Below are 25957 nucleotides of genomic sequence, written 5' to 3'. Positions count from 1 at the left end.
TTTTCATCTTGTTTTTGGGGACGTGCCCTCGGTGTATCAGAGGAATGAGATGCGTCTGTTTCATGAAATGTGAGCAGGAACCAGTTTGCACTTTCTATCCCCGTGCCTCTGTGATCCCCTGAAGCTGTGCGAGAGAGATTAGCTAAATTCATCTACTTCACAGAGTTTTGTTTTACCCACAGGCCCCAGGGCGGGAGATTACTTGTGAAATTAAACTTTTTTCTCTTTTTTTTTAAAGTTTCATAGTTTCCCCTGCCAACGCCGCCTTTGATGTTAGCGTTCAGTGATTGCAGCTTGCTATCTTTAACTCACATCCAATTTCTCTTATCGTCGTCATCTTTCTTTCTCTGGTTATCTCTGCGTCTGCCTTTTCCCCTTTCTGTCATTCCTAATTTTCTGTTTATTGCATTGCTGCGTGTAAACAACACGGACGCACTGGCGCAATATAAAAGTAATATCTGCTCCGCGCACATGCATGCTCACAGAGCACACAGCATGCGTGCTCGTGTGCTTCTGCCAGCGTCTTTGTCTCTCTTATTTCCCCCCACACACATGCCCATGTGAAATCCTGGATGAGAGCTGGCATCACGCTGATTTTAGCAAACGCCTGGTTGTCATGGCAACATGGCAGCGGCTCCTCTCGGTGCGAGCGCGTCTCCCATCCTTGACTGTTTGGGTACATGTCCAGAACGAAAGGCGGCGAGAAACAACAGAGGAGGACGAGAATCGGTCAAAAAAAAAAAAAGGAAAAAAAAGGAGGAAAATCACAACACATTGAAGTCGCTGCAGGCTCGCCGCTCTCTGTCTGTCACAATGGATTGAAGATTAGCTGAAGACGAGCACACACACACGCGCGCACACACACACACACACACACACACACACACACACACGCACACACACACACACACACACACACACACACACTTGGAGGTTTTGTCATATGTATTGTGTGTGTGTGTTGGAGTTCCACCCAGAAGCACTTCCTCAAATCCCATTACACCCGCCCCGGCTCCTCCTCATCCCCCCCCCCCCCCCCCAAACATCGAGAGGATCCAATCCCCACAGCGAAGACAGTTGGTATGGAAACGGATCAGTAAAGCTCCAAATTTCTCTTTTAACGACCCATTACCGGCCGCTGCCTCCTGCTAATGTCACTGCTTCCACGCTAAGGCGGCAAGAAACACCATTACTAACCCAGATCGCTGCAGGGATGAGGAGGAATGTGTGAATGGGCTGGAGAGCGCGGTGGTAATCTTCCTGTTTGCTTCCACTCCGACTTGTAATTTTTCAATTTCCTCCCTTAGTTTATCTGACGTCCTTTCACTCGCAAACCCATTATTGTGCTGCTTGAAGATGCCTTTGCTGCCACGGAGAAAACATGACCGGGTGCCTTGTTTTGCATTTGAAACGCACCTAATCATTTTCTGAAAGGGAGATAAAATAACAGGAGAGCCAAAGGAGCACACAGGGTCCCATTCTTTCGTTTGGCATTTCACACCCCATGAAATCCAAAATGAAAAGGCAATACAGCATCAATAAAAGCAAAAATGCCAAGGGTGTATGTGTAGATGGGGGGAAACACAAGCAGAGTGTTGATTCTGCAGAAAAAAGATCACAGCTTTTTTATCACTCCGAGAAGCCGAATCCCTGCAGAGAGCTCTTGCTTCCTGCTCTGCTTTTTCTCTCATCTCGCTGACAGCCACAAAACAGAGATGGAGAAATCAGGAGGATGGTGGAGGACGGATGGGAAGAGAGGGGGACACACTGAGGGTGGAGCACAGAACGGGGAGAGTACACACGAGATGAAAGGGCTGGAGCTAAGAGGCCTTAAAGGAAAAGCTTGTGATGTTGCAGCAGCTAATCCTCCACCTGGCTGAATGTGTCGGCCTGGGGTTGGGGAGGTAGTGAGATGTAACAGCCAGCAGAGTCAGTCACTGCTCCAGCCTCGAAAACTCTCAGTCTGTTGGTAAAAATCTACCCTGACTCAGCCTCCTGTTCAGTGACAATTAGCTGTAATCAGAGACTTTTATTCATGGGTGGAAATGATGATTGATGAATTAATTGCGCCATCGCTGCACCATCAACTGATGCAAATATGATTTTTAATGGAAGAAATTAGTTGGCTAACAGAATACACGCATAAAAGAATAAAAGATTAAACCTTTCTGTGACAATACTGGAAGACTTACAGTCACGTTTTCAGGTTTTCAGTGCTTTGAGCTAAATGCTACTATCAGCATGCTAACAATGACAATGCTAACATGCTGATGTTGAGCAATGTTAGCTTCATGTCTCAAACCAAGAGCTTAGAGTCATGCTAACAGCGCTGTAATGAGACAACACTTAGGCATGGCATGCCAACATGCTAACAATGATAATGCTAACAATGCTAACAAGCATTGGACAAATTGAGCTTTTGACCTGATGATAGAACAAGATGAATAGTTAAAGGGATCCTGAGGGAGCCATGAACATCTGCACCAAATTTCACATCAATCCTTGTTGAGACATTTTACTGAAAACCACAAATATCAACCTCATGATGGCGCTAGAGTTCCAGCTAAGTAATTATTGAGTCACTGCTATTGATTAACAACAGTAATAAGTCCTTAAAAATACATTCAATACACCGAAACAAGTATCAGAATTTAGAGGTAAGACAAAGGTCCCTGGTTTGTTTTGGTTGTCTGAGGAGATGATGTTCAGTGCTACATGTCAGCCAATACCCAAAGTCCAGGTATCAGTATCTAAACTGAACAAGTTGGATTGGTGCATCTCTAATATATCACTGAAACGTATACTCTATGGCCAAAAGTAAATGGACACACAAAGCTGTTTTAAGGCAGTTAAGATTAAGGTTCATCTTAATGCTACAATATAGTCATAGTTCAAATAATAGTGTGTGCACAAGCTGAGGGCAACATTTTAGGGAGGAACTTTCCTGTTTCAACATGACAATGAAAATTGTTTTTTCAATTTGGTGCAGAAGAATTTGTACAGGTTTACACAGAGATCTGACCTCAACCCCATCCAACACCTTTGGCATGAACTGGAAAATGGACTACAAGCTAGTGGTCAGTCGCTGAACTCACACATGCTTTTGTGGCTGAATGAGAGAAAATTTCTGCTGTTTGGTTTAAAACCTTTGAAGAAAACCTTCTCAGAAGAATGGAGGATGTGGAAACAGCAGTTTCATGTGTGTGGTTTTGAACTGAGATGTTTGACAATCACATGTAAAGTTCAGGTGTCCACACACTTTTGGCCACGAAAGGATCCAAAGAGCCACAAATTACAAACCTGCCTCACATACTAAAATAAACACCCCCCCAAACACACACAAACATACAGTCCATCCCTGCTCGGCAGATAACAGAAGTATGTTTGGCGTAAGTTTAAGGGGGAAAGAAATCGATTGAAGGAGACAGAGAGGGTGAAGAGGGTGCTGTGCTCATCATCATCATCCTCTGGGGTCCAGAGCAGCACGTCGTTTATCATCAGTCAGCAGGATGCCCCCCCCCACCACCACCACCACCATGGAGAATAGTTTCATCTGTCTGTGTCTGATAATGAAACTGAACTCTAACTGTGCAGCTGATCAAATGCTGCATCTTATCTGGTACTGTGGTGTGTTCATCTCTTTCAACACGCTCATTTATTTCAATGGAAAGAATAAAAAAAAAACATGTTAGTTTCAGATAACATTTTTTTGACTGTGTTAAAATGCATAACTGGTGGTTAATAAGCGTGTTTGTGTAACATGTCCTCTTTGTTTGAATAAAAGGCAGACTTCTATGTCGGGTATGCGGCACCCAACAGGGCATTGAGACCAAATCACGAGACTACACTGCCACCAGCTGATGAAAGCGCACATCATGATCATGCGGCCTTTTCAATGAAATGGTGCTTTCAATGGAAAAGCCTTCAAAATAAATGGTGCTATGCATCTTGAGCAAAAAGCAAACGGTTTAGTGCTTTAAGCTTCCTCATGAAAGAACATGTCGGACCACAAACACCAAAATAAGAAAAAAAAAAAAAAAAACCCATCAGAACAGGGTGCACACTAGATTAAATTCAATACACATTCTTAAACATTTTATAAATCCCTTGTCTCCTGAGGATGTCTCATTCCCAGAGAATCCAAAGATTTCAGTAACGTCAGAGAAAAACCATGAAAGCAGCTCATCTTCCTCCCCCTCTGTCGCTGCCCACCGAGGTCCACAGACCTCAACTACTCACAGTGAAAACTCTCCCTCTCTGAACGATGACTCAACTGTCGACGTCCTACATCCTCTCAGTCTGAGTCAACCATCTGTCCATTCAGGGGAGACGGGACACAAGTGGAAATTACCTTTTTCTCCTGTCTGGAAGAGCCTTGTGTTGCAGTGTCTTTTCCGTCTGCTGCTCTCTGACATCTAAACTTCAGCAGTCAGGTTTGTTCAGCTCCATCGGAGAGGAGACGCTCCCCTCTCACTCTGTGTCTCAGAACGGCGATGACCTCCCGTCTCCGAGTCAACGGCTTCACTGCGAGGCGGCCTGTCGAAGTGCCAGCGGCTCCAGGAAACAAGGCCTGAAGACTGAAAACAAACGCAGTCATGTGAGATGACATATCTGTATGTAGGTGGTTTATTATATTTATAGCAATGGTAGAAATTAGTTAGAATAAAAGTGTATGAACACACACAGAGTCTGCCATTTATCTCCAAAACTTTTTTTTTTATCAATGCTGTAGACAATATATTACTATGATCAAATCATGTTTCATGAAATCATTATATTAATTCTGAATTGACCAAAGCATCAGGCTGCTCAGATACACAAATGTGTAGTGTAATAGGCAGAATAATTCCCATCTAAATGCACAATGGTTGAAAGTACATTCATTAAAGGATATGAATAGTTAAATACAAAAATACAGATTAACTGTCAATTTTGCTTTCATCCAGATAGTAATTCAACAGTTAGCTTACTTAGAATGACGACTTAGCAACACATAGCAGACAGCTAGCAGAGTGCTAGCTGCTAGCTTGATTAGCAGTAAACTGATCACACAAAATCTAACTTATACTCCTGCATTACAAATCACCAATCACATAACAGCTGTGATAAAAGCAGTACCTACAGATAATGCTCCATCAAGGGAATTTAGGCAGAATATAAAAGATATCTGTCAATATTTGCTTAATCACAAATCTGACAAAATGGTGGATGTAACATTAACTGTCAGTTAAGATACTATGGAGCTAGCATCCGAATGTTCAACTGAAACCAGCTGCTGGTCAAACCAAAAATACAGTACTCCAAGTACTTCAGGTACTCCAGTACATCTGTTACTTTCTATCTTACTTTTTATTATTATTATTATTATTATTATTTTTCAAGAACTGTTTTGCTTACTAAATGTGTTTAGCAGCTTATTATGTGTAAAATAAATACCTGGAAGTGGAACTGACACTGGAGGTTTGACAAGTTACAGTGGTAGTAGTTCTTACCATTATTTATCACTACACGTCAAACAAAATGTCTGTAAGTTCTGAACTATGTCTATAATTATCAATATATTCATCCTATTAGTATTCTGTAAACGATATATTCTCTTGCGTTGGTTATTAATGTCAGTTTACGTGTTGTTAGTCGCTGCAGCGCCCCCGTGCGGTCACACGGACTCTGTGCGCTGCGGTTTCCATGGATGGAACCAAACTCAGAGGAGCAGGTGTGGCGACGGTCAATTTAACTGAGAGACAGGTCTTCACCGGAAACTACCTGGTCTAACCTTCAGCATAAAAGCACACCGTTCACTTTCAGTGAGAAAAATCCCAGCAGTCATTACTGAACTACGAAAATCCAAATGTTAAACTCGTTTGATTATTTGTTGAATTCAAGTATATTTCTAAATGAAAGATTGTAAAGTTTCTTTAGAATTATAATGCAAAATATTTCCTAATGAAAAGCTGAAAGAAATATATCAGAAATGGAAAGTATGTCTGTTAAATAAGCTCTTTTAAGTTAATAAAAATGTCCTGTTTTGTTCTTTCAAAGATTTGTGAGGCCTAGTAGTCATTATTTGTGTATTTTCTTGTTAGGCCTATACAACATTGGCTTTCAAATGTATCTTTTTGTTATCATGCTATTTGTTTTATACACAGTTTTGCGCGGTTATTTGGCTGCTTTTACTGTACTTTTCATGTTGTTCTTACAGTGGATATTCTGTTTTTGCATTTCACTTTACCTTCCTCAGAGTGTAGCGGCCTCTTGATAGACGGCTTCTCCACCTGGTCCTCCCCCTGAATTATGAAAAACCTTGAATAAACGTAGAGCAACTACAAACAGTGTGTGAGAGCGACACTACAGTTTAGTCTGGCAACGTGTGATAATGTGCTAAAGTTACTGATGAACACGGTAAAATAATATCTCCTCCATTTCCAAACAGTGCCGACCAAACACATCCGGACGGTCAAAGGTGAAGTCGACCTGCTGCTTTTTATTTTATTATTAACAAAATTAACATGTAGTCGTTAAAACAAGCATTATTTATTTCATTTCCTGTTAATTTGGATTAGATTTATTGTTGCGTGAACGAAAAATAATAACTGAGTCAAATCTAAAGTATTATCTTTTTGTTGTTTTTACTTTTTTTCACCAATCAGATAGTAACGAGAATTTATTCGGTTCAAAAGGAGGCTACTGATTGTCCAGCGTTCACATTGAAATTCGCCACATCTAGTCAAATTAAAACTATATTTTCTTCGATAATTTTAAACTTTAAACTTTTAAATAAAAAAATAAAAGTATATGCTATAATTTTTTTTCTGTCCTGTCCAATAAGCCGCAACGCTGTCATCAAAGCTGCCTTGTTTTGAAATTCAAAACCGGAAACCTTTCCTGAACGCAGCAGAGTGTCGTCAGCTGTCTGTCTGTCTGTCTGAGCGGGGATGAGCGCACACCGGTGCCGGCTGCAGGCGTGCAGATAGCGGCGGGAAGGCGGCGGACCGGACCGTTTGTCGCCGTCCGTTAATCTCTGCGTTTGTCATGTTAAAAAACCGGAATAATCCCTAAAATATGCGCTACTGATTGAAACCGTGAAGATGCTGACAGACATGATCGTGGAGGAAGAATTTGAGATCAAGGAAGAGGAACCGTGGTACGACAAGCAAGACCTTGAACATGGTACAGTTTCCTTTCAGTCTTTGTCTGCGAAGCCTCAAAGATAAAGGCCGCATTGATCCTTTATTTGACACTCAGGTGACAAAACACTGACATTACAGCTGCACTGAAGGGAGATACAGGACGTTTAATATATGCATTAATCACACATTCACCGTTAAGCCGTGCAGGTGCACTGGAGGTTAAATTTGTGGGAATTTCTATCTGATTTTCTGGACATGTTTTCTGTGTAGTCGGGATGTTTTATTCAGTCTTCAAGCTGTATTGGTGCAAATGGGGGAGGAGGAGGAGGAGGCAGGAGTCAGCAGGACACTCACATATGCGGCAAAGTGAAAAAACGGAAGGTCTGAGTGACATGAAGAAGTGACTTTGACTTCATTCACGCATGGTTTTAATCTGAAGCTAAAGGCTTTGTGACCTTCTCATGTCACCCAGTTGTGTCATTTATTCGAGGTTTGAATATTCAGTGGGTGAAGGTGGATAAACCCTGTGGCACAAATTTAAAAAGTGGGTTACTGGATTCCTGCCAGCAAAGGCGAAACCTCACAAAGCTGCTTGTAAAGTCCTCCCGTGTCCATCAGTGACACTCTGAAGCCCTTGTCTGGTCCTTCACCCGTCTCCCCTGCAGACCTGCAGCTGGCGGCCGAGCTGGGAAAGACTCTGCTGGAGCGGAACAGGGAGCTGGAGCAGGGGCTGCAGCAGATGTACTCCACCAACCAGGAGCAGCTGCAGGAGATCGAGGTAAAGACGCGAACTGTGGGTCTTTATTCAAAATTCACTCCGTCAGACCGGGATGTGGTGTAGGCAGCAGGGCTGGCCTGGGAAAAGTGCTCAGTGAGGCACCTGCTGGTTTCCAGTGTACCGTCGCAGGTTCACGTTGCACAACGAAGGCCTCAAATTAGAAAAATGCTGCTGTACAAGGGAGCACTTTCCACTGGGGTTCTTACAGTTCAGTTCAGTTCATCCACATCTGAACTGTGTCCCCTTAAACGAGCAAAAACCAGACAGGAGAAGCTCTGAGTTGATCAGAGTCACCTTCAGCTTTCCTTTCAGCTTACAAGCTTCACTGAGTGATTTTCAGACATTAAGAGGTTAAGATAAGGAAGTAGAAGACGGAGCTCTTTGTAGTAAAGACAGAAATAAAACATGTTGAGTTTAAAGGTCCAGTGTTTACGGTGGGAACATTTCCTGTATGACTTAACAATATTTACATGCTTATCAAAAAGTATCCGGTCTCTTTTAAGGAACTAGAGGTGGTTGCAAGTTAATTTATTGTTTGATGAATTATATATATTTATATATACGCCTGTACTACTTGTCCTCTTTCCATCTTCCTGTGTGCAGATTTTAAAAAGGTGCATGCAGGATTTCCTGGAGACCTTTGACCAAATGATTAGTTCAAGGTCCTCAATGGACAGAAATTCAATATTTAGCTTTAGGTTTTGCAGATTTTCCGTATTTCAGGCCGAGCCTTAATTTCGTTGAGTGAGGTTGGTCCAGGCGCTCGAGCACTAAATCCTCCTCTACGTGTCATACACAATTAATCTCCTGAGCTCCGTGCTGGATGTCCGTGACGTCACGTGTCTGATTCCTGCTCATGACCCGTGAAACACTTAATTACCTGCTTCTCTGTCACTGGTCACCGGGATGAACGGCCTCTAACGAAGCAGAAGTGCCGTAAAAATAGAAGCGACCTGTTAGACTTTGACGTTCTGTACGTACGTGTTACTCATCGGCTTGTGACTGTTTCCGTCCAGCCTGACGTTGACCTGTTGTGCTAACAGCAGGCCTGTGGTCACAGTGAAGGTGATGGGGGTTTTTTTTGAGCAGGAAGGTTTGATGACGAGAGGTTCAAAGTGTCCTGCGCTGCAGCAGCTGATAAGATAACGTGTTCTTCAAGAAACTGTTGCGTAAAGGAGCTTTTAGAGGCAGAGACTTTCCGTTATTGATTTGTTTACATGCCCACATAGACCCTGTTTTCTAGTGAAAACATTATATTTAGGCAGATTAATCAGAAAAAAAAGATCCTGTAATCCGTTTTATGAAATTTCTAAATAATGGCTTAGTGTTGCAACATAATGATGACGAGTTTCTCATTATTTAATAAAGGCTAAGTCATTATTTTGAGAAAGTTTCTCATCATAATGACTTACAGGATCTTTTCTTTTTCATTGCTTTGGCAGAAATGAGCTTCCATACAGTCTAAATAACAGTAATAATAATAGATTTAAATGTCTCATTATCATACAAACCCCGTCCTCTTCTCTCACCTGAACACTTCCTGTCTCTCCTCCAGTACCTGACGAAGCAGGTGGACCTCCTCAGGCAGGTCAATGACCAGCATGCGAAAGTGTACGAGCAGCTGGACGTGTCGGCCCGAGAGCTGGAGCAGAGCAACCACAAACTGGTTCTGGACAACAGGACGGCCCAGCAGAAGATCCAGGGGTAAGACGGGGGGATGTGGATGATCTGGAAAAATAAAAATAAAAATAAAGGTGTGGTGTTTCAGACTGTTTTTTGTCTGTTCAGGCTGACGGAGACGGTGGAGCTGCTGCAGACGCAGGTGGAGGAGCTGCAGCATCAGGTGGAGGAGCTGAAGTTGAGTCCTTGTCCCCTTCAGAAGCCTCCACACAGAGAGAAGTGGCCTCCTCGCAGCACTCAGAGTGTGTCCTGCCTGAAAGAGCTGCAAAACACACTCAGGTGAGGACGCTCGAGTACCGGACGTGTGCATTAGTGGCGAGAAGATCCATCGATCGATCAGTCGGATCATTTCAATCATTGATCAGGCAAACATTTGCTGGTTTTAGATTCTCAGATGTGAAGAAGTTTCATGTCATATTTATGGGTTTTGGACGGTCGGTGAGACAAAACGAGTTCTTTGTGAGCTTCAAGACAGGAAGCAGCAAATTCTCCACTGAGTCCTCCTGGCTTCAGCCCTCCTGTGTGTGTGTGTATGTGTGTGTGTGTGTGTGTGCGCGCCTATCCTCCTGGCTGGCAGGCGGCCATGTTTACCTGACAGCAGTCTTACTCTGAATGTTTCATGCTGTGGTCACTTCCTCTTGGCCCGGACCGTCCTGTGCTGTGGCAGGTTCATTCCCTGCCCGTGTTTAGTCTCAGTGTGTGTCTATGTGTGTGTGCGTAATCCTGTTAGGTCTCCTGCCTCAAAACATCCAGGTCAGGTGGACGGAAATCTCAGATAAAACATGGCAGAGAGACTCGAGGCAGGTCTGAACTCTGGTGGGTGAGGTTGGAAGGAAGGAGGTCAAAGTCTGAGCTTGAGGGCACAAACACGCATCGGTATCACTGATTTCTAATCTACTTGCTTCTGCTGATAAGTGAGCTTTTCTTATTAGCTCTTATCGCCTGTTTTATTGTCTATACACCTAACATGCTTGCCAAAGTATACGCAATTATAACCACAGATATTCAAGACAGATACAGTAACATGTCGGGGTTGTAGAAGAGAAAGACGATAGAGACACAGCTGAACAACCTCCACTCAAGGTCCACTTACTTCTGTACAGACATCAGAGTGGTCTCAATCCTCTAACTCTCAGCAAGAAAGAGAGGAGGCGTATTTCCCTAAATGTCAAACTGCTCTTTTATCAGACTGATACAGTCAACTTGACAATAGAACTTTTATCGTATTGAAAAAAAAATAAAGACAAATCTTTAAAGCCAGTCAGATCAGATCTGCATGTAGTCAGAAATGTCTGCGTCTCTGTGCAGGTACGACTCCGACCCTGACGAAGCCTCAGGCGGCCTTGAGTCCTCCGACGTGTCGTGGCATGAGGAGGAGCAGGCGTCGCTCAGACAATCCCTCCGCTCCCTCCAGACTCAGTTTGCCAGTGAGCGCGCTCTGAGGGAGGAGTCGGAGCGAGTGGCCGAGCTGCTCGCCAGTGAAAATGCAGCGCTGGAGCAGCAGCTGGTGGGGATGGAGGGCTGTCAGGTATGTGTAAGAAAAATAAAAAAATTTGCTTCGATTAACATCTGTAATTTGATCCTGTGTGAGGCTTGGATCTAAAAATAAAACCTTTCAAAGAGAGAAAAAAGCACTGTCGGCTTGTTTTCCTGGCAGTGGCAGCACGGGGATGCTTTAAATCAGTGTCATGAAGCATCATCATCATCATCACTCACTCCTGCTCTTTCTGAAACACGTCAGACTCAGATTTCATCTCTTTTCTAAATCTTTTTGTTCGTTCTGCTTCAGGCCAGAGTGGCCGAGCTGGAGCGTGAGGCCGAGGAGCTTCGCCAGCTCTGGAAATCCTCCACGAGCTCCGCCAGGCCGGACATCATCCACAGCCTGCTGCCCTGCTCGATGTTCCTCAGGCCGGAGGAGGAGAGCGGAGGGGATGCAGCTGCAGCGAGAAGCCCCCGCCTCCTGAAGCGCTGGGACAGCGAGCGGCTCATGAAGCTGGCGCAGATGCCCGACTCCCCCGACAGGATCTACGACCACGAGTGCTCCTGCGTGCGCCGAGCCGAGGTGGTGAAGTATCGCGGGATCTCGCTGCTCAACGAGGTCGACGCCCAGTACAGCGCCCTGCAGGTGAAGTACGACGAGCTGCTGCGGCGCTGCCACCTGGGGCTGCAGGAGGACGAGCAGGACGGCCTGAGCCACAAGTCCGTCCAGACCCTCGCCGCCGCCGCTTCTCCTGCTCTGACGGACACGGAGGACTTTGAGGACTTTCACCAGCCGGAGTACAAGGAACTCTTTAGGGAAATTTTCTCCCGCATTCAGAAAACCAAAGAGGACCTGATTGAAAACAGGGCGAGAGCCTCAGCTGGTGAAACGCTGCCTGTTTCACATTAGTTGCTTCCAAAAAAAAAAAAAAAAAAAAAAAGAAAGACTGCTGCAAGATCAATTATTGTCTTCCAGTTACAGAGAGACTCTTTGGAACGATGAAGCTAACTAACTTTACTGTATGTTATTTACCCAGAAATGGTGATCGCCGTGCAGAGGGGTTCAGAGATACGAGTGATGCAGGAACACGAAGGCCAAACACCACCAGCTCACGTCTCAGATGTGGCTCTCTTTGCACAGAAACACCGGTGCTGCCTGACGCTGCCGTCTCTACTGTACAATCACTCTACCTCACAGACAAGCTCCTGAGGGAATCATATCTGGGTCCTCCTTTCATTAGCTGCATCAGTCACACTCTATTTTACGGCTCCGCAAGTTTCCTATGATTTCCTAAAAAAATGATGATGTGAATTCACAGAAAGTTTCCTGGAAAACGTAGACAGAAAGGTGTAGTTTGGTTCTAATTACAGAGAAAACAGGGACTGTATTCATGGTCTACATTACCAGTTTAGCTTTAGCAATGAATTACCAGTGTGACCCAAACCAGCTATTTCAGTCGACACGTTTCTGACAATCCAACATACATGAATGGAGAATTAAGTTTCTTTAGTTTAAAGCTGCAGTAACCACACTGACACATTAGCTTCTTTTAAGTTAAAATGACAAACTCGTTAGCAAACAGTCGAATTTCAGTCCAGTACTCTTCTCTTTTAGCTCTGTTTTTGGTCTCCACCACCAAATTTAGCTGCTACATGCCTCTCCGGATCGTCGCTAACTGTCTCTCTCTGCTGTTTGGTGCTGAGCAGGTAGCATAAAGTGACTTTTTAGATCTTTTTCACTGTGAACAGCTGCGGCCAAAAAACAAAGCTACGGACAGAAAAACAAGGAGCTGAAACCTCTGCAGGCTGAGGGAAGCTCAGACGATGATTCTCTGGAGGTTCGTCACAGCTAGCGACCCGCTTCATGTTGTTTTCACTGTCATCTGATACGTTGTTAGAAAATTATTAACTGTAGATGCTTTAAACTCAACTGAACTCACATAACCTTATATCCATTTTCCCTGTAATTAGTCCCAAACTGCAGCGCTCTTTCTGGGAAACCTTTTAAAAAAATAAGGAACTTTCAGATCCGTAAAATAAGTCATTATTACTGTTTCTGCTCTTTTTGTTTACAGTTTTCTTTCTTTGCAGCTGTATATGAAAAATAAACGTAGCTTTTTTTTGGTAATAGTTCTGCGAGCGAGCGACGAATGACCACAATCTGAGGTCACGTTGGTGAGGGAGTTTATATTATTACAAGTAAACGCTGGTGATTCAAGGTGCTAAAATACAATTAGGATTTTTGTAATTGTAACACTTACTTCTGAAAAACTTGATTATTGTACATTAGGTTAGATGACTGTGAGTGAATGTTATATCAAAGGTAAGTTCTGAGGTTTACCAAAAGACTAACTGTGTACCTGATAATGTAACTCCTGATATATTAGCCTCATGAAGCCACATATGATTAGAAGCTTCTGCTGCCTGACGTCCATGTGTCCTTCTTAAGCTTAAAACTGTGCACTTAGCTCATAGATGTCTATAAACTCACTTTGAGATGCACTTTAGGTTTGCACACGCGTTATCAATGCTCTTCTGACACTTTACATTTCTGTCTTACGTAGTTATAAACATGTGACGTGCTACCGGACCTGAATAATCTGCAGTATATGTGTGCGACGTGTTTTTACCTGTTTCATGATTGGACCTCATGGTTTGTCGTTGCTCTGAGCCATAAAACATGAAGCAAGCCGAGTCGGCAGGTTTGTGTCTTCTTTGCCAAGTCAGCCAAGAGGTACTCAAAGCTTTCGAATAGAAGTAGCAGTTCCACAGTGTTGAAATACTGTTAGTGACGTGAAAGTACAAAGGTATTAGTATCAAAACATAAAGTACTTATTATGCAGAATGGCCCATTTCATAACATTAGTGAAGAATAACTGATGCAATAACGTGTTCATCACCTTCGTGCTGCAGTTGAGTCATTTTAATTACTTTACAGCTTGTGAATTTCCCCTGGGGATCAATAAAGTCTTATCTTCATATATAATACTACATCACACTACGATTTGTTTTAATCTGAACCTGCAGTGGTCAAAGAAGTGTAGAGGAGTATTTGGAGAAGAAGTGTAAAGTAGCAGGAAATAGTCAAAGTTGATATTACAATGTTTATTGAACAAAGTAACCAACCAATGAAAAGAAAACTGAAACTGTATATATCTCTTGATATTTCTTGATTCTTCAATAATCACTTTGCCGCTCAGACACTCGTAGTGTGAGGCTGTGGGAGTTTCTGTCGTCCGCGCCGCATCGAGCGCTCGCGTTAATGTCAAAAATGCTTCGGGTGAAACGAGAAGAGCTCCGTGTTCTGAGCACAGCGGGCGGCTGACATCTTTGTTCTCCGATCGCCTGCCCTCAGAGCTGGGCGAGCTGTGATTGGCTCTCATCTGTCTGACTGCCCTCCCGCTGGACACCCGGGAGTGGATTTGATTGGCCGACGGTGACCGCAGGGGGCAGGCTCTCAGCGTCAGGACTGGATGGTTCCTTTGAGGTACCACATCCCTGCGTGGCTGCTGCAGCACTCCTGGAAGAGCAGACGACAAGTTAGATCATCAGAGAGAAAAACGAAAAGCTCCGTAAAGACGGAAACGTTCGATCTCATCACATCTCACAGTGAGCAGCCGGTCAATGTCCGCCTTGGAGACGTCTCCGAACTCCTGCGCCAGTCTGGCCTGTATCATGTTCCTTCTGACCCGGTAGTTCTTCGTGAACAGATCGTACAGCAGCCGACGGTGCTGCAGGAGGGAAAACATGAACAGCACATGATGAACTCAAGAGGACAGTTAGACATTTTGAGGTTTGTAGTTCACTCTTGTTGTTGGTAGATGTGTTCGTGTTCGCCGGAATACAGGAAACAGAAAGCAGCATGGAGGCCGGAGACAACGTTTTGCTGGCTACCTTTTAATACCTTTCATGAGATCATGACGATGATGAGAAGGAAACTGAGTAATAAGTTGACAGTTCTGTCATCATCATCATCATCATCATCGTGCCGAAAAAGGGGAAACAACCAGCGTCTCAATCAGGTGTCGCGTGTCCTGCCAATCGAACCTGGAGCTGATAAATTAGCTGGTATTATTCTACCTTCCTGTCCGGGGACCACAGGCGCAAAGCAGCCATTTTCTCAAAGAGCATCACACATAACATCACTTTGTTTTAAATGAAGGTTGATGTTTTTGGTGCTGATGATCAGTTAATTTTCCTTCTCAATCAAGAGTTCGATAAGAAGACCGACACACCTCTCCTGTGTTAATTTGAAGCTGGAGCCAGCAGCATGTTAGCTTAGCATATCTTGTAACTCCTCAAAGTGCAGTAATCACATAAATCCTCACAACCTGCTTTGGTTTTCATGCGGTTTAAACAAATGAGACTTTAGAGGTGCCGACAGGCAGAATTTGTTGTCTTTAGACAGAGCCAGGGTAGCTGTTTCCCCTCATTTCCAGCCTTTATGCTAAGCTAAGCTAAAGGAAAAGGAAAGACAGAGGAGGTCTGGTGCAGACATTTGCAGCTAAAATACCACAAAAAGTCGAATGTCATTGTTTCTCAAAGATGAGAGAAGAAAACACTCGACTTTATCTTCGATTGTGGCTGACGAACTGAACCGTGCTCTACTTTTCCTGCAACTCGCCAATCACGCCCCACACTGAAACGCTGTGTGTGCCGTTTTTGAAATTCGGGTGAAATTGGTGATCGCTGAAGGCTCTGACTTGTGGCTTGTGGTGTGTTTCTGCTGCAAGAGTGTGCACGCAGAGTGAGACAAGAAGCAGTGAAACTACTCGAAGCCTGTTCAGAAACATCGGCGTGTACCTTGTCGAAGTCCTCTCCAGTCTCCCACAGACCAAACACCTTCTGTTCATCGGGGGCTGCTGTGCTCTGAGCAGGAAACTACAGAGAGAAACAGAAATGTTAGAAAGACATTCGACATCCCAAAACCTGCACCTGGTCTGAGCCGGGAAGTTGCTCTCAACAAGCACTGTGGATCAAAACAGCAGTCACAAACTAAAGGATTGAGTTTGGGCTTGAACAAGTGGATTTCTAACAAACATTAAAATGTGTGCACGCTCATCAGAACCTGAATGTGAGTCATTTTATGCAACCGTTAGATTACAGCGATGTCTTCCTCTCAGACACGTAATTTGTCTGATTATTTGATCTCTTGTCCGAACGTCAAGCCAAAAAACAAGAAGAGGTCGAGCACTGCTGTGAGCAGAAGGACCAACACTGTGAGCTCCAAACCAGGATTACCCTCCAGACACAACCCACCGGTTCAACGCTGATCTGGGAACTGTCTGACATGAAAAAAATAACGTTTCCAATGGCGTAGGAGGCGAGTCTCCTGATTCTGGATCCGCCCACGTTTGCAAACAACCCGGATTAGTCCCTTAGCAGTAATGAGCTTTACTTTGAGGCTGATAATCTGTTGCATAACAAAGATGGCATCCAGCCATCTCCTAACGTCAAGGCTGCAGATGGGATAAGACCTGAACCAGGACGGGGCTGGTCCTGGCAGGAGGTCTGGCTGCTTAATGAAACGAGAGCATGTGGCACAGACCACGCCACTGAGCCAGCGCCACACCAAGTAAAGCACAGCTAAAACAACAACAGATTACATCTATATTAAGCCTTCAAACAGCAACCTGAGTCCAAACACAGGAGGCCGAGCAGCTCCACAAACACAGAGGTATCAGGTGGCTGCTGGAACCCGAGTGGAACCTGAGAGCCAGGTCTGCATTGCTTCAGCGCATCGTCCGCTCTACAAGCAACAAAAGCAGGACGACCGTTGAAGCCGTTACTCTGAGAAAACTGATAGCTGCCGGCGAGGGAACCCCCGTGTTTAGCACCGACGGGCAGGTTTGACAAGACGGGGGCCAGAATAGCAAACAGGATTTTAATCCCAGCGCTTAAAGGCAGGACGCTCAGGTGAAACAGAAGCACTCAGCTCTGCTTGTTCCTCAGGTGTGGCCCTTCGGTCTGAGCCGCTTTGAACAGAAACCTAATTAAAGGTTTTTAATTAAAACGAGCTGCTAATGTTCAGGGGACGCGCTGGAAAGCTGGTATTACCAGGACCGTGTTCAGATCAGAGATAACACCACCACAAAAAACAGCTTTCTTATTCACTTAAAGTAACTGCTGGGGGTGATGGCACTTTTAGTTTCCACCAAAGTGCAACACATATATTGACTTTCATTAGCGATTAATCTGCAGATTCTTTCTTCAGAGTGTGTAAAATGACAATTGCTTTTCAAGGTGACATGTTCAAATGTCTCATTTTGTCCAACCGAAGGTCAAAAAAACCCAAAGATCTAACATATATTTGACAAAAGGTCAGCAAATCCTCACACAACCAGTAGCATTTTGCTAAAAAGGGTCTGAAACGATTCATTTTCTGTCGATCAGCAAATGAATCGACTAACTGATCCAGCTCTGATTTCTTTTATCCATGTTATCCACACCCTTCAGACCATGTGGTGTTTACTGTGCAGCATCGTGCTAACCAGGGCTGCAACTTCATCATTATTACACTAATTAATATCAATCAGTGTCCTTCATTACTTGTTTTATCTGACCAACGATCCAAAACCCCTCCAAATACTCCGTTTACAATGACAGAAGAGAGAGAAAAGCAGAAAATATTAACATTTCAGAGCCCAAACTCGTGACTTTTTTTGTTGCTGACTCATTATTTCTCCGTCATTTAATCAGTTAATCATGAATAACTTGTTGCAGCTCTATCTGTCTCTATCTGTTTGATGAGGCAGTGCTGAGATGGAAAAAGCTGCCGTTCCTGCCTCAAAGCAGTACCAGCTGCTGCCCACGCGAAGCCTTTTCCTCTCAGATACCTTTTCCACCCACACCGGTGCAGCTCCTTACACTGTTTTTCCAGACAAAACCCTTGTAAATCCTGAGTTTTTGACAGTAGACGATAACATCCTCCTCAGATACTCACAGGCACCATTATCTGTTTGCAGTGGCTGAGCAGTATGGCGTCCTGTAGCATGTGGTCCGACACGGAGTGGAAGACGCTCCGTCCCGCCGGCATGGAAGCCAGGTGGAGGTTAAACAGCCTCTTAAACTCGTTCAGCGTCACTACAAAATGCTTCCTGAAAGTCTTTAGCACAAAGTCCTGCAGCTCCAGGGACGACGTGTTGGCGGGACTCCCGTTGCCGTTAGTGTGATCGAAGCCGGGGGAGGTGGCGCTGGGGTAACCGTTCACAGAACCGTTGGGGATGGAGGAGGAGGACGGGGAAGGGGAGGTGTCCATGGGTTCGTCCTCCCTGTCGCTGACGGGTTCCTGTTTGACGTGCACCCTGCTTCCCGCCCGTCTGGCGTCCAGGTCCTTCTGCAGGGACGCCTGGTTTTCCTGCGCTCGCTCCTGAGCCATCTTCAGACGCTGCTCCCCGCTGACGTGGACGGGCTCTGAAAACGACACGCGCGTCAGCTCACATATGATCAATACTTAGTGAGCAATGTGTGAACAGGTGGTCATCAGAAACAGTCAGTACAGACCAGGCTGAGAGGAATTCTTTGGCATGAAGTCTTCTTTAGAGAAGTTAAAGACCTTTTCCAGCCTGAAAGGAAAAACAAGAGATTGGCACAAATTAAAGCCGGATTTTTTTCTTTTTCTGTCTCAACATTTGATTGATTGATTGCTGTAAAGAAAATTTAAACAATATAACAAAAACACTTTATTTACTTACACTCTAAACCCACAACCCACAGACAGGATACATGTTCTCTTTAATAAATAAATAAAATGTGTATAAAAAAACACCAAAATGACTCATTTTTACTGTGTCATACTACACAAAAACACAATGTGACTTCTGGCCATCATAGTGCTGCTTCCATAGAGCTGCAGGACTGAAAAATGAGCCCAGAGTGACAATGTGACGCTCAGGAAAAGCTTTGGTTTCAGATTGAACAGCAGCAGACTGTTCAGGTAAAAAAAAACAAAAAAAACACACACAAACAAAACATTCCTCCTGCTTCTTTGGGTGTAACCTACTTGCTCTGGATGCCGAGCCACAGCATGTGCTGCCTGTGGGCAACATCTGGGTGTTTCTTGATGAAGTCTGCGTCAGTAGGCAACAGGAACTCCCAGCCGCGGTTGACTCGAGGAGCGGCCACGTGCTCCAGGAACTCCTTCACATCCTCTGGAGGAAGCTGATGGTGACAGAAGGAAGAAGCTGTTAGCTCTCTTTAGCCGAATGAACGAGCGACTGTGGCCTGAAGGTGGGAGCTAGAGTGAGCATTCAAAGACGCTCCTGCTCCAGTGAAGCTGCTCAGCATCCAAACAGGCATGAATGACCGACGCTGAGCTTGTCCCAGGTGAGGATGTTTGTTTTGTTCAAACTCCCTTTGGTTGTTGCTACAAACAAAAATGTGGTCTTGCAATCATAACAATTAATGCAAATTCATTCAAGCTTGTTATTTTATCCAGAACCTGCACTATTTTTTGCAATGAAATGTGAAATCAGAAGGACACACTTGCAATATATTCGACCACTCGAGTCCAAATTCAGTCTAAAAACAAGCACAATTAAATAAAAGGAGAAAGTTCGTCACACTTCCTCATACAACTTAGATTTATTGTCCCAGGGGAGGTTTGTTTTCAACCTTGCAAATATGTTGAACTCCCGAGAGACTAATTTACGATGAAAGCAGCCTCTGGGCCAAATTACACAAAATGAGAGAAAACCTACATGAAACTCAGGTAAAGATGGAACAACTGAATGCATGAAAGATCCGCTGGGCCATCTTTAGCTGTTATTACCAACAGGAGCATCCGTCACTTTGAGATAACGGTCTCCTGATCCTTACTTTGATGATGGATGTGACCTCCTTTCTCATCACTGAGCGCTCCAGAGTGAACCTCCACATCTACAGAAAGGAACAACGATGAGTCACCGTGACTTTAAACGCACCACCGGGCCGTTTAATTCAGGGTAATTTAATAAAGAGGGACAAACGGCAGCTCACCACAAAGTCTCTGCCACGACAGAGCACCTCGGCGGGGACGCCGCTGTGAGGACTGCAGGTGTTTTTAGGATACAGAACATCACTGAGGATAAAACACAGAGCTGGTGAGTTTAATGAGAGATGTGTTAAACGCTACAGAACACACAGGCCTCCTCGCGGCCGCCTGCACTGCTCTGCTGTGTCAGATGTCTGGTCTCACCTCTTCACAACCCAGTTCCCCTGAACCAGCAGCGCCACCTGCTGGATGCAGCGCAGCACTGCGGTGGAGTCTGTGCCGGAGGCGAGCAGGCCCATCAGGTTAGCGAACGGCATCACCTTGACTGAAGACGAGAGGGGACACGGTGAAGGAAGTCTACATTTCAGACTGAACGCTGGTGTAAATGAAAAGCGGCTCGTGAAGAATGTGAGTGAAAGACAAAACAAATGGTCCTGAAATATGACCGTAAGCAGAGAAGCAGGTGTGTGTGCAGAACTTTGCGCTTCTGTTTGAATGCATTCAATAATCCTGAGACCAAGGACACATTTTTACATTAACACACATTTAAGATTATTTTCTCACTGCATGTAATCTTTATACTGCGAATATGTGCATACTTTTAGATGAATACTTTGCACATTTCATCCTCTTTGTTTCAATCACTACGTGCTATTCGATCGCTCTTTTTATTCAGACTATTTTTCATATTTTTATCTCACAGTTTTGTAGTGCTTGTTTTTCTTTTCCCTCCTCTTACTGTGTTTATTGTTATACACCAAAACACCAGGGCAAGTACCTTATAGGTGAAAACTTATTTAACAATAAGCCTTATTCTGATCTGCCATCCACACTAATGTTTTGTTGCCCCCATCTGGCACAAAAAGAAACCTGCGCTGACTCAGATACTGATCCACCATTTAAATGAGTTTCGTCTGGCCTACCGTTCTTCATCAGGGTCTTGACTTGGTCTCCCAGAGGCAGAGTGCGGAGCTGAGCCATGGAGAGGACATTACTGGGACCGACGGGCTTCACACTGACAGACAGAAAAACAGACGTTAGTGAAGCGTCTCTGAAACGGTCGTCCTGCTTAAATCTCAGAGGAATACTTACACTTTTTCCTCCGCGAGAGGCGGCATCAGCATTGACAGGTACTCTCTACAAAAAGACGAGAAATCAATCAAGGAGAGAGGTTAATTACATGACATTAAAGGGAAGATCGATTATTGAACCAGACCAAACAAGTCGGTCGGTGGCAGAAAACACTCCTGAGGCGATTTTGTCATTTCACGCATCTAATCGGCTGTATGAGCCTTTAAAAACAGAGGTGTTAAAGAAGCACATTCATTTTAAATCAAGACTAAAATCTACCTTTATTCACTTCCTTACAGTCTAAAGGTCCATCACCTTTTCCAACATGTGAATGTTTAAATGTGGTTGTTTAATTTTTCATTATTTTAACCCATTAACCTTGATGTTTTAAATGTGGCTTCTTTATTCTGATGTTATCATTTCATTCTTTGTCCGATGTTTTACATGTATTCAAACGTCATTTGCTGATACTCACTTGGGAGTTTTCACCAGTTCGGAGTTCTCTGAGGCGTCCATGGACTGGCAGAACAGGTACTGTCTTTCATGGTCCGAGCGTCCATCCTGAATTCAAACAGCACAACAAAGACAAAACTGATGCTGCAAACGCTTCGCAACTCAATTCAACTCACGATACTGCTCACTAACAGAAGGTGACAAAAGCACAAAGAGGAAAGTACGTCACGTTTGCCCGCGGACCCAAAGCCCTGAAGGCGAGCGCTCCCCCTACCCTGACGCTGTGGTAGTGCAGGTTAATCCAGGGCTCCTCCGCCTGCTTCTTCTGGAGGAACTCGTACGACTGGATCCTCCTCTGCCGGGCCTGCTCCGACTCGGGACGAGCAAACCTCACCTGCAGTGGAGCAGAAGAGTTTAGAAAGACGGGTCGCAGAGAGCCAGCGTGGAATGTGTGTGTTTGTGAGTCTTCACCGTGATGGCCTTCGCGTCTTCCTCAGCTTCATCCTGGGAAGAATCTCCACCTGCAGATACAAGACCGGTCATATAACAGCCATCACACCTCATCACACAAGTCAGGTATGAGCCATTTTTAAAAGCTGATATAAGACCACAGACTTATGAAAAACTATTAAAAAAGAAAATTAGGGCCAAAACACAGATGTGATCTCTGCTGTGGGGGCTCACTAATGATTTTTTTTTCATTACTGATTAATCCACCAGTTTTTTCAATTCATTTTTTGGGGTCAGAAGATGGTGAAAAATGTCTGAACAACTGTCTAAAATCCCCAAAATCTTCCATTTACAGCGATATAAACTGGAGAAAAGCTGTAAATCCTCACATCTGAGAGGCTGCAAGAAGAGAACTGTGGCTTAAAATCAAAATTAGCTGCAGATTAATCATCTGTTCATCTACTATTGATTAAGCAACCATCACTGCAGTCAAAATGGCTTTAAATGATTTAAAAGTTGGTATTAGTTGACATAGTTTCACACTGAATTCTGTCATGCATTTCAATGTATTCATCTTATTGTAATGTATTGTTATCTTGATGTTGGATTTGTAGTAAAAAGTAAACTGAATCTTTCCCCATGATCTCCTGTTGATTAAAAAAAAGCTCACACTAATCTCATATTTAAATATATTGAAAAACAAAGGTGGACGCACCTTCATTGGCCGCCTCCCTCTCTCTGGTTTTGTTGTCAGCCTTGTCCAGGTAAGAGAAGCTGGGTCTCATCTGGAGGATCCCCGTCAGAGGTGTGACGTGAAGCTCACCTGCTCACATAAATAACAGATCAGCTGAGCGCTCCATCGCATTGACATATTTGGTTATCTTAAATGTAAACACAGTGAAGTTGTGCGATGTAAACAGAAGAAAAGATAAGAAATGTAACTCTGATAAAGATTCACATGGACTCATTGCTGAGCGACCTTTGAGTATTTACAGAAGCAGGAGCTACAGTGGACTACAGAACCAGGTCAGACCTTTGCGAAACACAGCAGCAGCATATCTGGAGGTGTTGGTGGTGGCCTGGATGGAGGAGAAGGTCTGTTTATCCATCATTTTCCTGCAGAAGAAAAGCAAGAGAAGAAAGCTCAATGCTCTGTTTGTGATGGGTTATCGATCTTCTCACCGAACTCTTCACCAGAAAGCTGGAAGTGCATTTGCCAAAAGTGTTGATGGAGGAGAGTAAAGTAACAGAAACACACAAAGAGGTTGGCGGAAACGTGAGGGCAGACGAGCTTTAACAGGACACGTACGCTGAATAGGTGTTGGTTTCGTCGCACGTCGTGCCGTCCACATTCAGAGCTATCTGCTCGCCTTTGCTGCAGCAGTAGTTTGGACTCTTTGTGTTGATGGCCATTTCCAACTCCACCTGCAATATGGGTGGAACAAAAAAACATTCAAAACTATTTCTAGACCGGTGCAAGATAAAATAAGAAAAGAGCCTTTTTCACCCTTTGCTGCTTGGGTTTGATCTTAGCCGCCAAGTGGTTGACATCATCATAGGTCATTGTGGATGGTCTGACGGGGTACTGTGTCAGGAAACAAAACAATAAAAAGGTGATTAGTGAGTGATTCAGGAGGCTTGGACACATACAAACTGCTCACAAAGGAAGCTGTACTCATCAGCATTAAGCAAAACAAAGGAAAAGATGATTACCTGGAACAGATACAGCTTATCTGCAAGGCTTTTGGCGAGGTACACGTCAATCTAAAAGAAAGACATTGATCAAAGTTATTCAGACTTTACACACTGGTGTGAGGAACAGGTAGATCTTCTCATTCAACCAGCCTTTTCTTTAATCCTGTGACCTTTTAGAGAAGGGTGTGATTGTTTGTCACGCTGTTTGTCTGCACTCGTCCAGGTGCGACCGGCTGTGTTTTGTTGTCGTATCTCTGCTCTATTTGTTCAGTGATCTGTTACATTCATTTACTCAGCTGACAACACCACAGCAGCGCTTGACCTTACAGAAAAAAGTATCCCAGTGCAGTGTGGTATACAGATTTGAAATGAAGGAAAAGGAGAGCGCTGGTATATGACTGAGAACCAGTTATTAAGAGATAGGCAGAGATCAGGTGAGAACGAGTCAGATCTGTGCAGCTCATTCATTCTTATCGATGATGCAAAACTGGAAAATCTGGTCAAAAACATAAAGTTTAATTTCCTATAACAGCCTGGCACTGTAGTTTTTAAAAAAACATAACTCAAACAGGTGTAAACAGTGCAATTATTGGGGACTATTTTCAGCCGTGGATTGATACGCACTGAATGAGATCATGAGTATTTTGTGTTTCAAATAAACAGGCACGTGAAATGGAGCGGATGATTTATGTGTTTTAAATCATTCTTGAACAACAACCGTGGCTGCAGAAGGATAAACTATTTCACATTTCAGCTAACCAGGCAACGCTTAGCAAGATCAATCCACTGTGGATAAGAGTACCACCGTCCTTATCCTTTAACTTGAGCCTGTGCACGTACCTCTTCTATAATGGGGTCGTCATCATCCCCGCTGGCCATGTTGATGTGAACAGAGTGAGGAGGGGAGAGGAGCAGCAGCAGATCTCAGAGATCCAACCTGGAAACAAAGAACCACTGAGTTACAGGAATTCACTCCCATCACTGTTCACCAACTGGCTGCACCCAGACAACAGATGACAGGCAGCTGGTGCAGCAACAAGAACAATGTGATTCAGCAAGCCAGGGTTACATCAGATTTTATTATAGTTTGTCAGGGGGGTCACGTTGTCAGTCCTCGGGATATCTGGAGTAAAGGGTCTACCTTCAAGTAACCCATTCCAGAAAGTAAACCGTGAAAACCCCAAAGTTGGGAGACAGCCAGACCATGATCATGCAGTCTGTCAAATGACGCTATCACTAATACAGCCAGGTAGATCTCACATGATGCAAGACAATGCAACCCACATTTAATGACTTTTCATACAAACGTTGTGTAAGACGTCAAGCAGCGATTTCAGGTTATTATAGTCCTAATTACAGGCAATTACCCTTAAAAAGAAGCCTCATCACTCGCTGCGTTAGTTTGATTAGCAAGCTAGCAACAAACCTTTCAACCACTTGTCACAGGCCTGCACTACACAGCGGGTTAAATTTTCATTCCGACACGAAAATATACACCTGTAAAAGAAATCAGGAGACAGAGCAATGAGCTCAATATTTCCCTTTCCGACAAACAAACCGACAAACGATGAAACTGGCTAACATGCAGGTAGCCGGTGATACGGAACCTAGCCAGGCAACTTTAGCCTAGCAAGCTAGCTTGCCGTGCTAATATACACATGCCAGACAAAATAGCGCACAGTCAATCAACCAGGCCTGGTTTTATACCTCATTTTTTCTAAAGAACATCCAGGCTTGATTTAGCTCTCACCTGCACACTTCACTGTACTCTTTTGGCTATCTCATCCGTGCCTGAGCAGTCCAGAAATATGGTGCGTAGAGGTGTAGGAGTAGTATCTAACTCATGCTAACACAGCTGAAGTCTGTCGGTACTTGAATCTGCTCCACTCAGACACGTGGGGAGGAGCCCATGCCCATAATGCACAGCGAGCCCTTTGCAGAGATGTGTTTTCTCGATGTTACTTTACAGTAGCTTTTAATTTTGTGCGCAGGCACTGTGAAACTTCGTGTCCGTTCATTCATCCTCTTCATATGAATGAGCGCATAAGTAATCACGGTGCGTGAAAATGTTATGGCAGCGGTGGGATTCGAACCCACGCCCCCGAAGAGACTGGAGCCTTAATCCAGCGCCTTAGACCGCTCGGCCACGCTACCTTACGCTCCACCAGTAGAACGGCATGTTTTAAAGTAACGTCCATCAAACGTGACCAAACGTAGTACGATATAACTGGAAGTACTGAAGTTTCATTTGAT

General features: G+C 44.2%; 2 protein-coding genes and 1 non-coding gene across 4 annotated transcripts; 1 reads left to right on the top strand and 2 right to left on the bottom strand.

Moving 5' to 3' along the window:
* Window positions 1–6912: 6912 nt before the first annotated feature.
* LOC143339521 (cerebellar degeneration-related protein 2-like) lies at window positions 6913–14050 on the top strand. The gene is made up of 6 exons (XM_076760810.1): window positions 6913–7167; window positions 7793–7905; window positions 9461–9609; window positions 9694–9864; window positions 10894–11113; window positions 11375–14050. The coding sequence occupies exons 1-6, from the start codon at window positions 7086–7088 to the stop codon at window positions 11972–11974; spliced, it is 1335 nt and encodes a 444-aa protein (XP_076616925.1). The 5' UTR covers window positions 6913–7085; the 3' UTR covers window positions 11975–14050.
* Window positions 14051–14154: 104 nt separating this feature from the next.
* On the bottom strand, window positions 14155–25673 carry polr3e (polymerase (RNA) III (DNA directed) polypeptide E). Of its 2 annotated transcripts, XM_076760794.1 has the most exons (22): window positions 25455–25673; window positions 25131–25201; window positions 24545–24641; window positions 23723–23773; window positions 23517–23594; window positions 23319–23434; window positions 23043–23125; window positions 22725–22832; window positions 22031–22080; window positions 21834–21953; window positions 21582–21667; window positions 21128–21172; window positions 20959–21050; window positions 20240–20360; window positions 20041–20122; window positions 19882–19941; window positions 19067–19224; window positions 18568–18629; window positions 18008–18477; window positions 15868–15945; window positions 14673–14795; window positions 14155–14584 (listed from the first exon to the last, which is right to left on the bottom strand). In XM_076760794.1, the coding sequence occupies exons 3-22, from the start codon at window positions 24581–24583 to the stop codon at window positions 14528–14530; spliced, it is 2079 nt and encodes a 692-aa protein (XP_076616909.1). In that variant the 5' UTR covers window positions 24584–24641; window positions 25131–25201; window positions 25455–25673; the 3' UTR covers window positions 14155–14527. The 2 variants fall into 2 exon arrangements, with proteins under 2 accessions (XP_076616909.1, XP_076616908.1); XM_076760793.1 differs by lacking the exon at window positions 25131–25201.
* A 103-nt stretch (window positions 25674–25776) lies between these two features.
* Window positions 25777–25858, bottom strand: trnal-aag (transfer RNA leucine (anticodon AAG)). The gene has a single exon. It is a non-coding gene; the product is annotated as a tRNA-Leu (tRNA).
* Between the last annotated feature and the right edge of the window lie 99 nt (window positions 25859–25957).

This window comes from Chaetodon auriga, chromosome 20, assembly GCF_051107435.1.
Source record: "Chaetodon auriga isolate fChaAug3 chromosome 20, fChaAug3.hap1, whole genome shotgun sequence".
Taxonomy (NCBI): Eukaryota; Metazoa; Chordata; class Actinopteri; order Chaetodontiformes; family Chaetodontidae; genus Chaetodon; species Chaetodon auriga.
The sequence above is the reverse complement of the archived record's forward strand: the minus strand, read 5'-3'. Positions and strand labels throughout refer to the sequence as shown.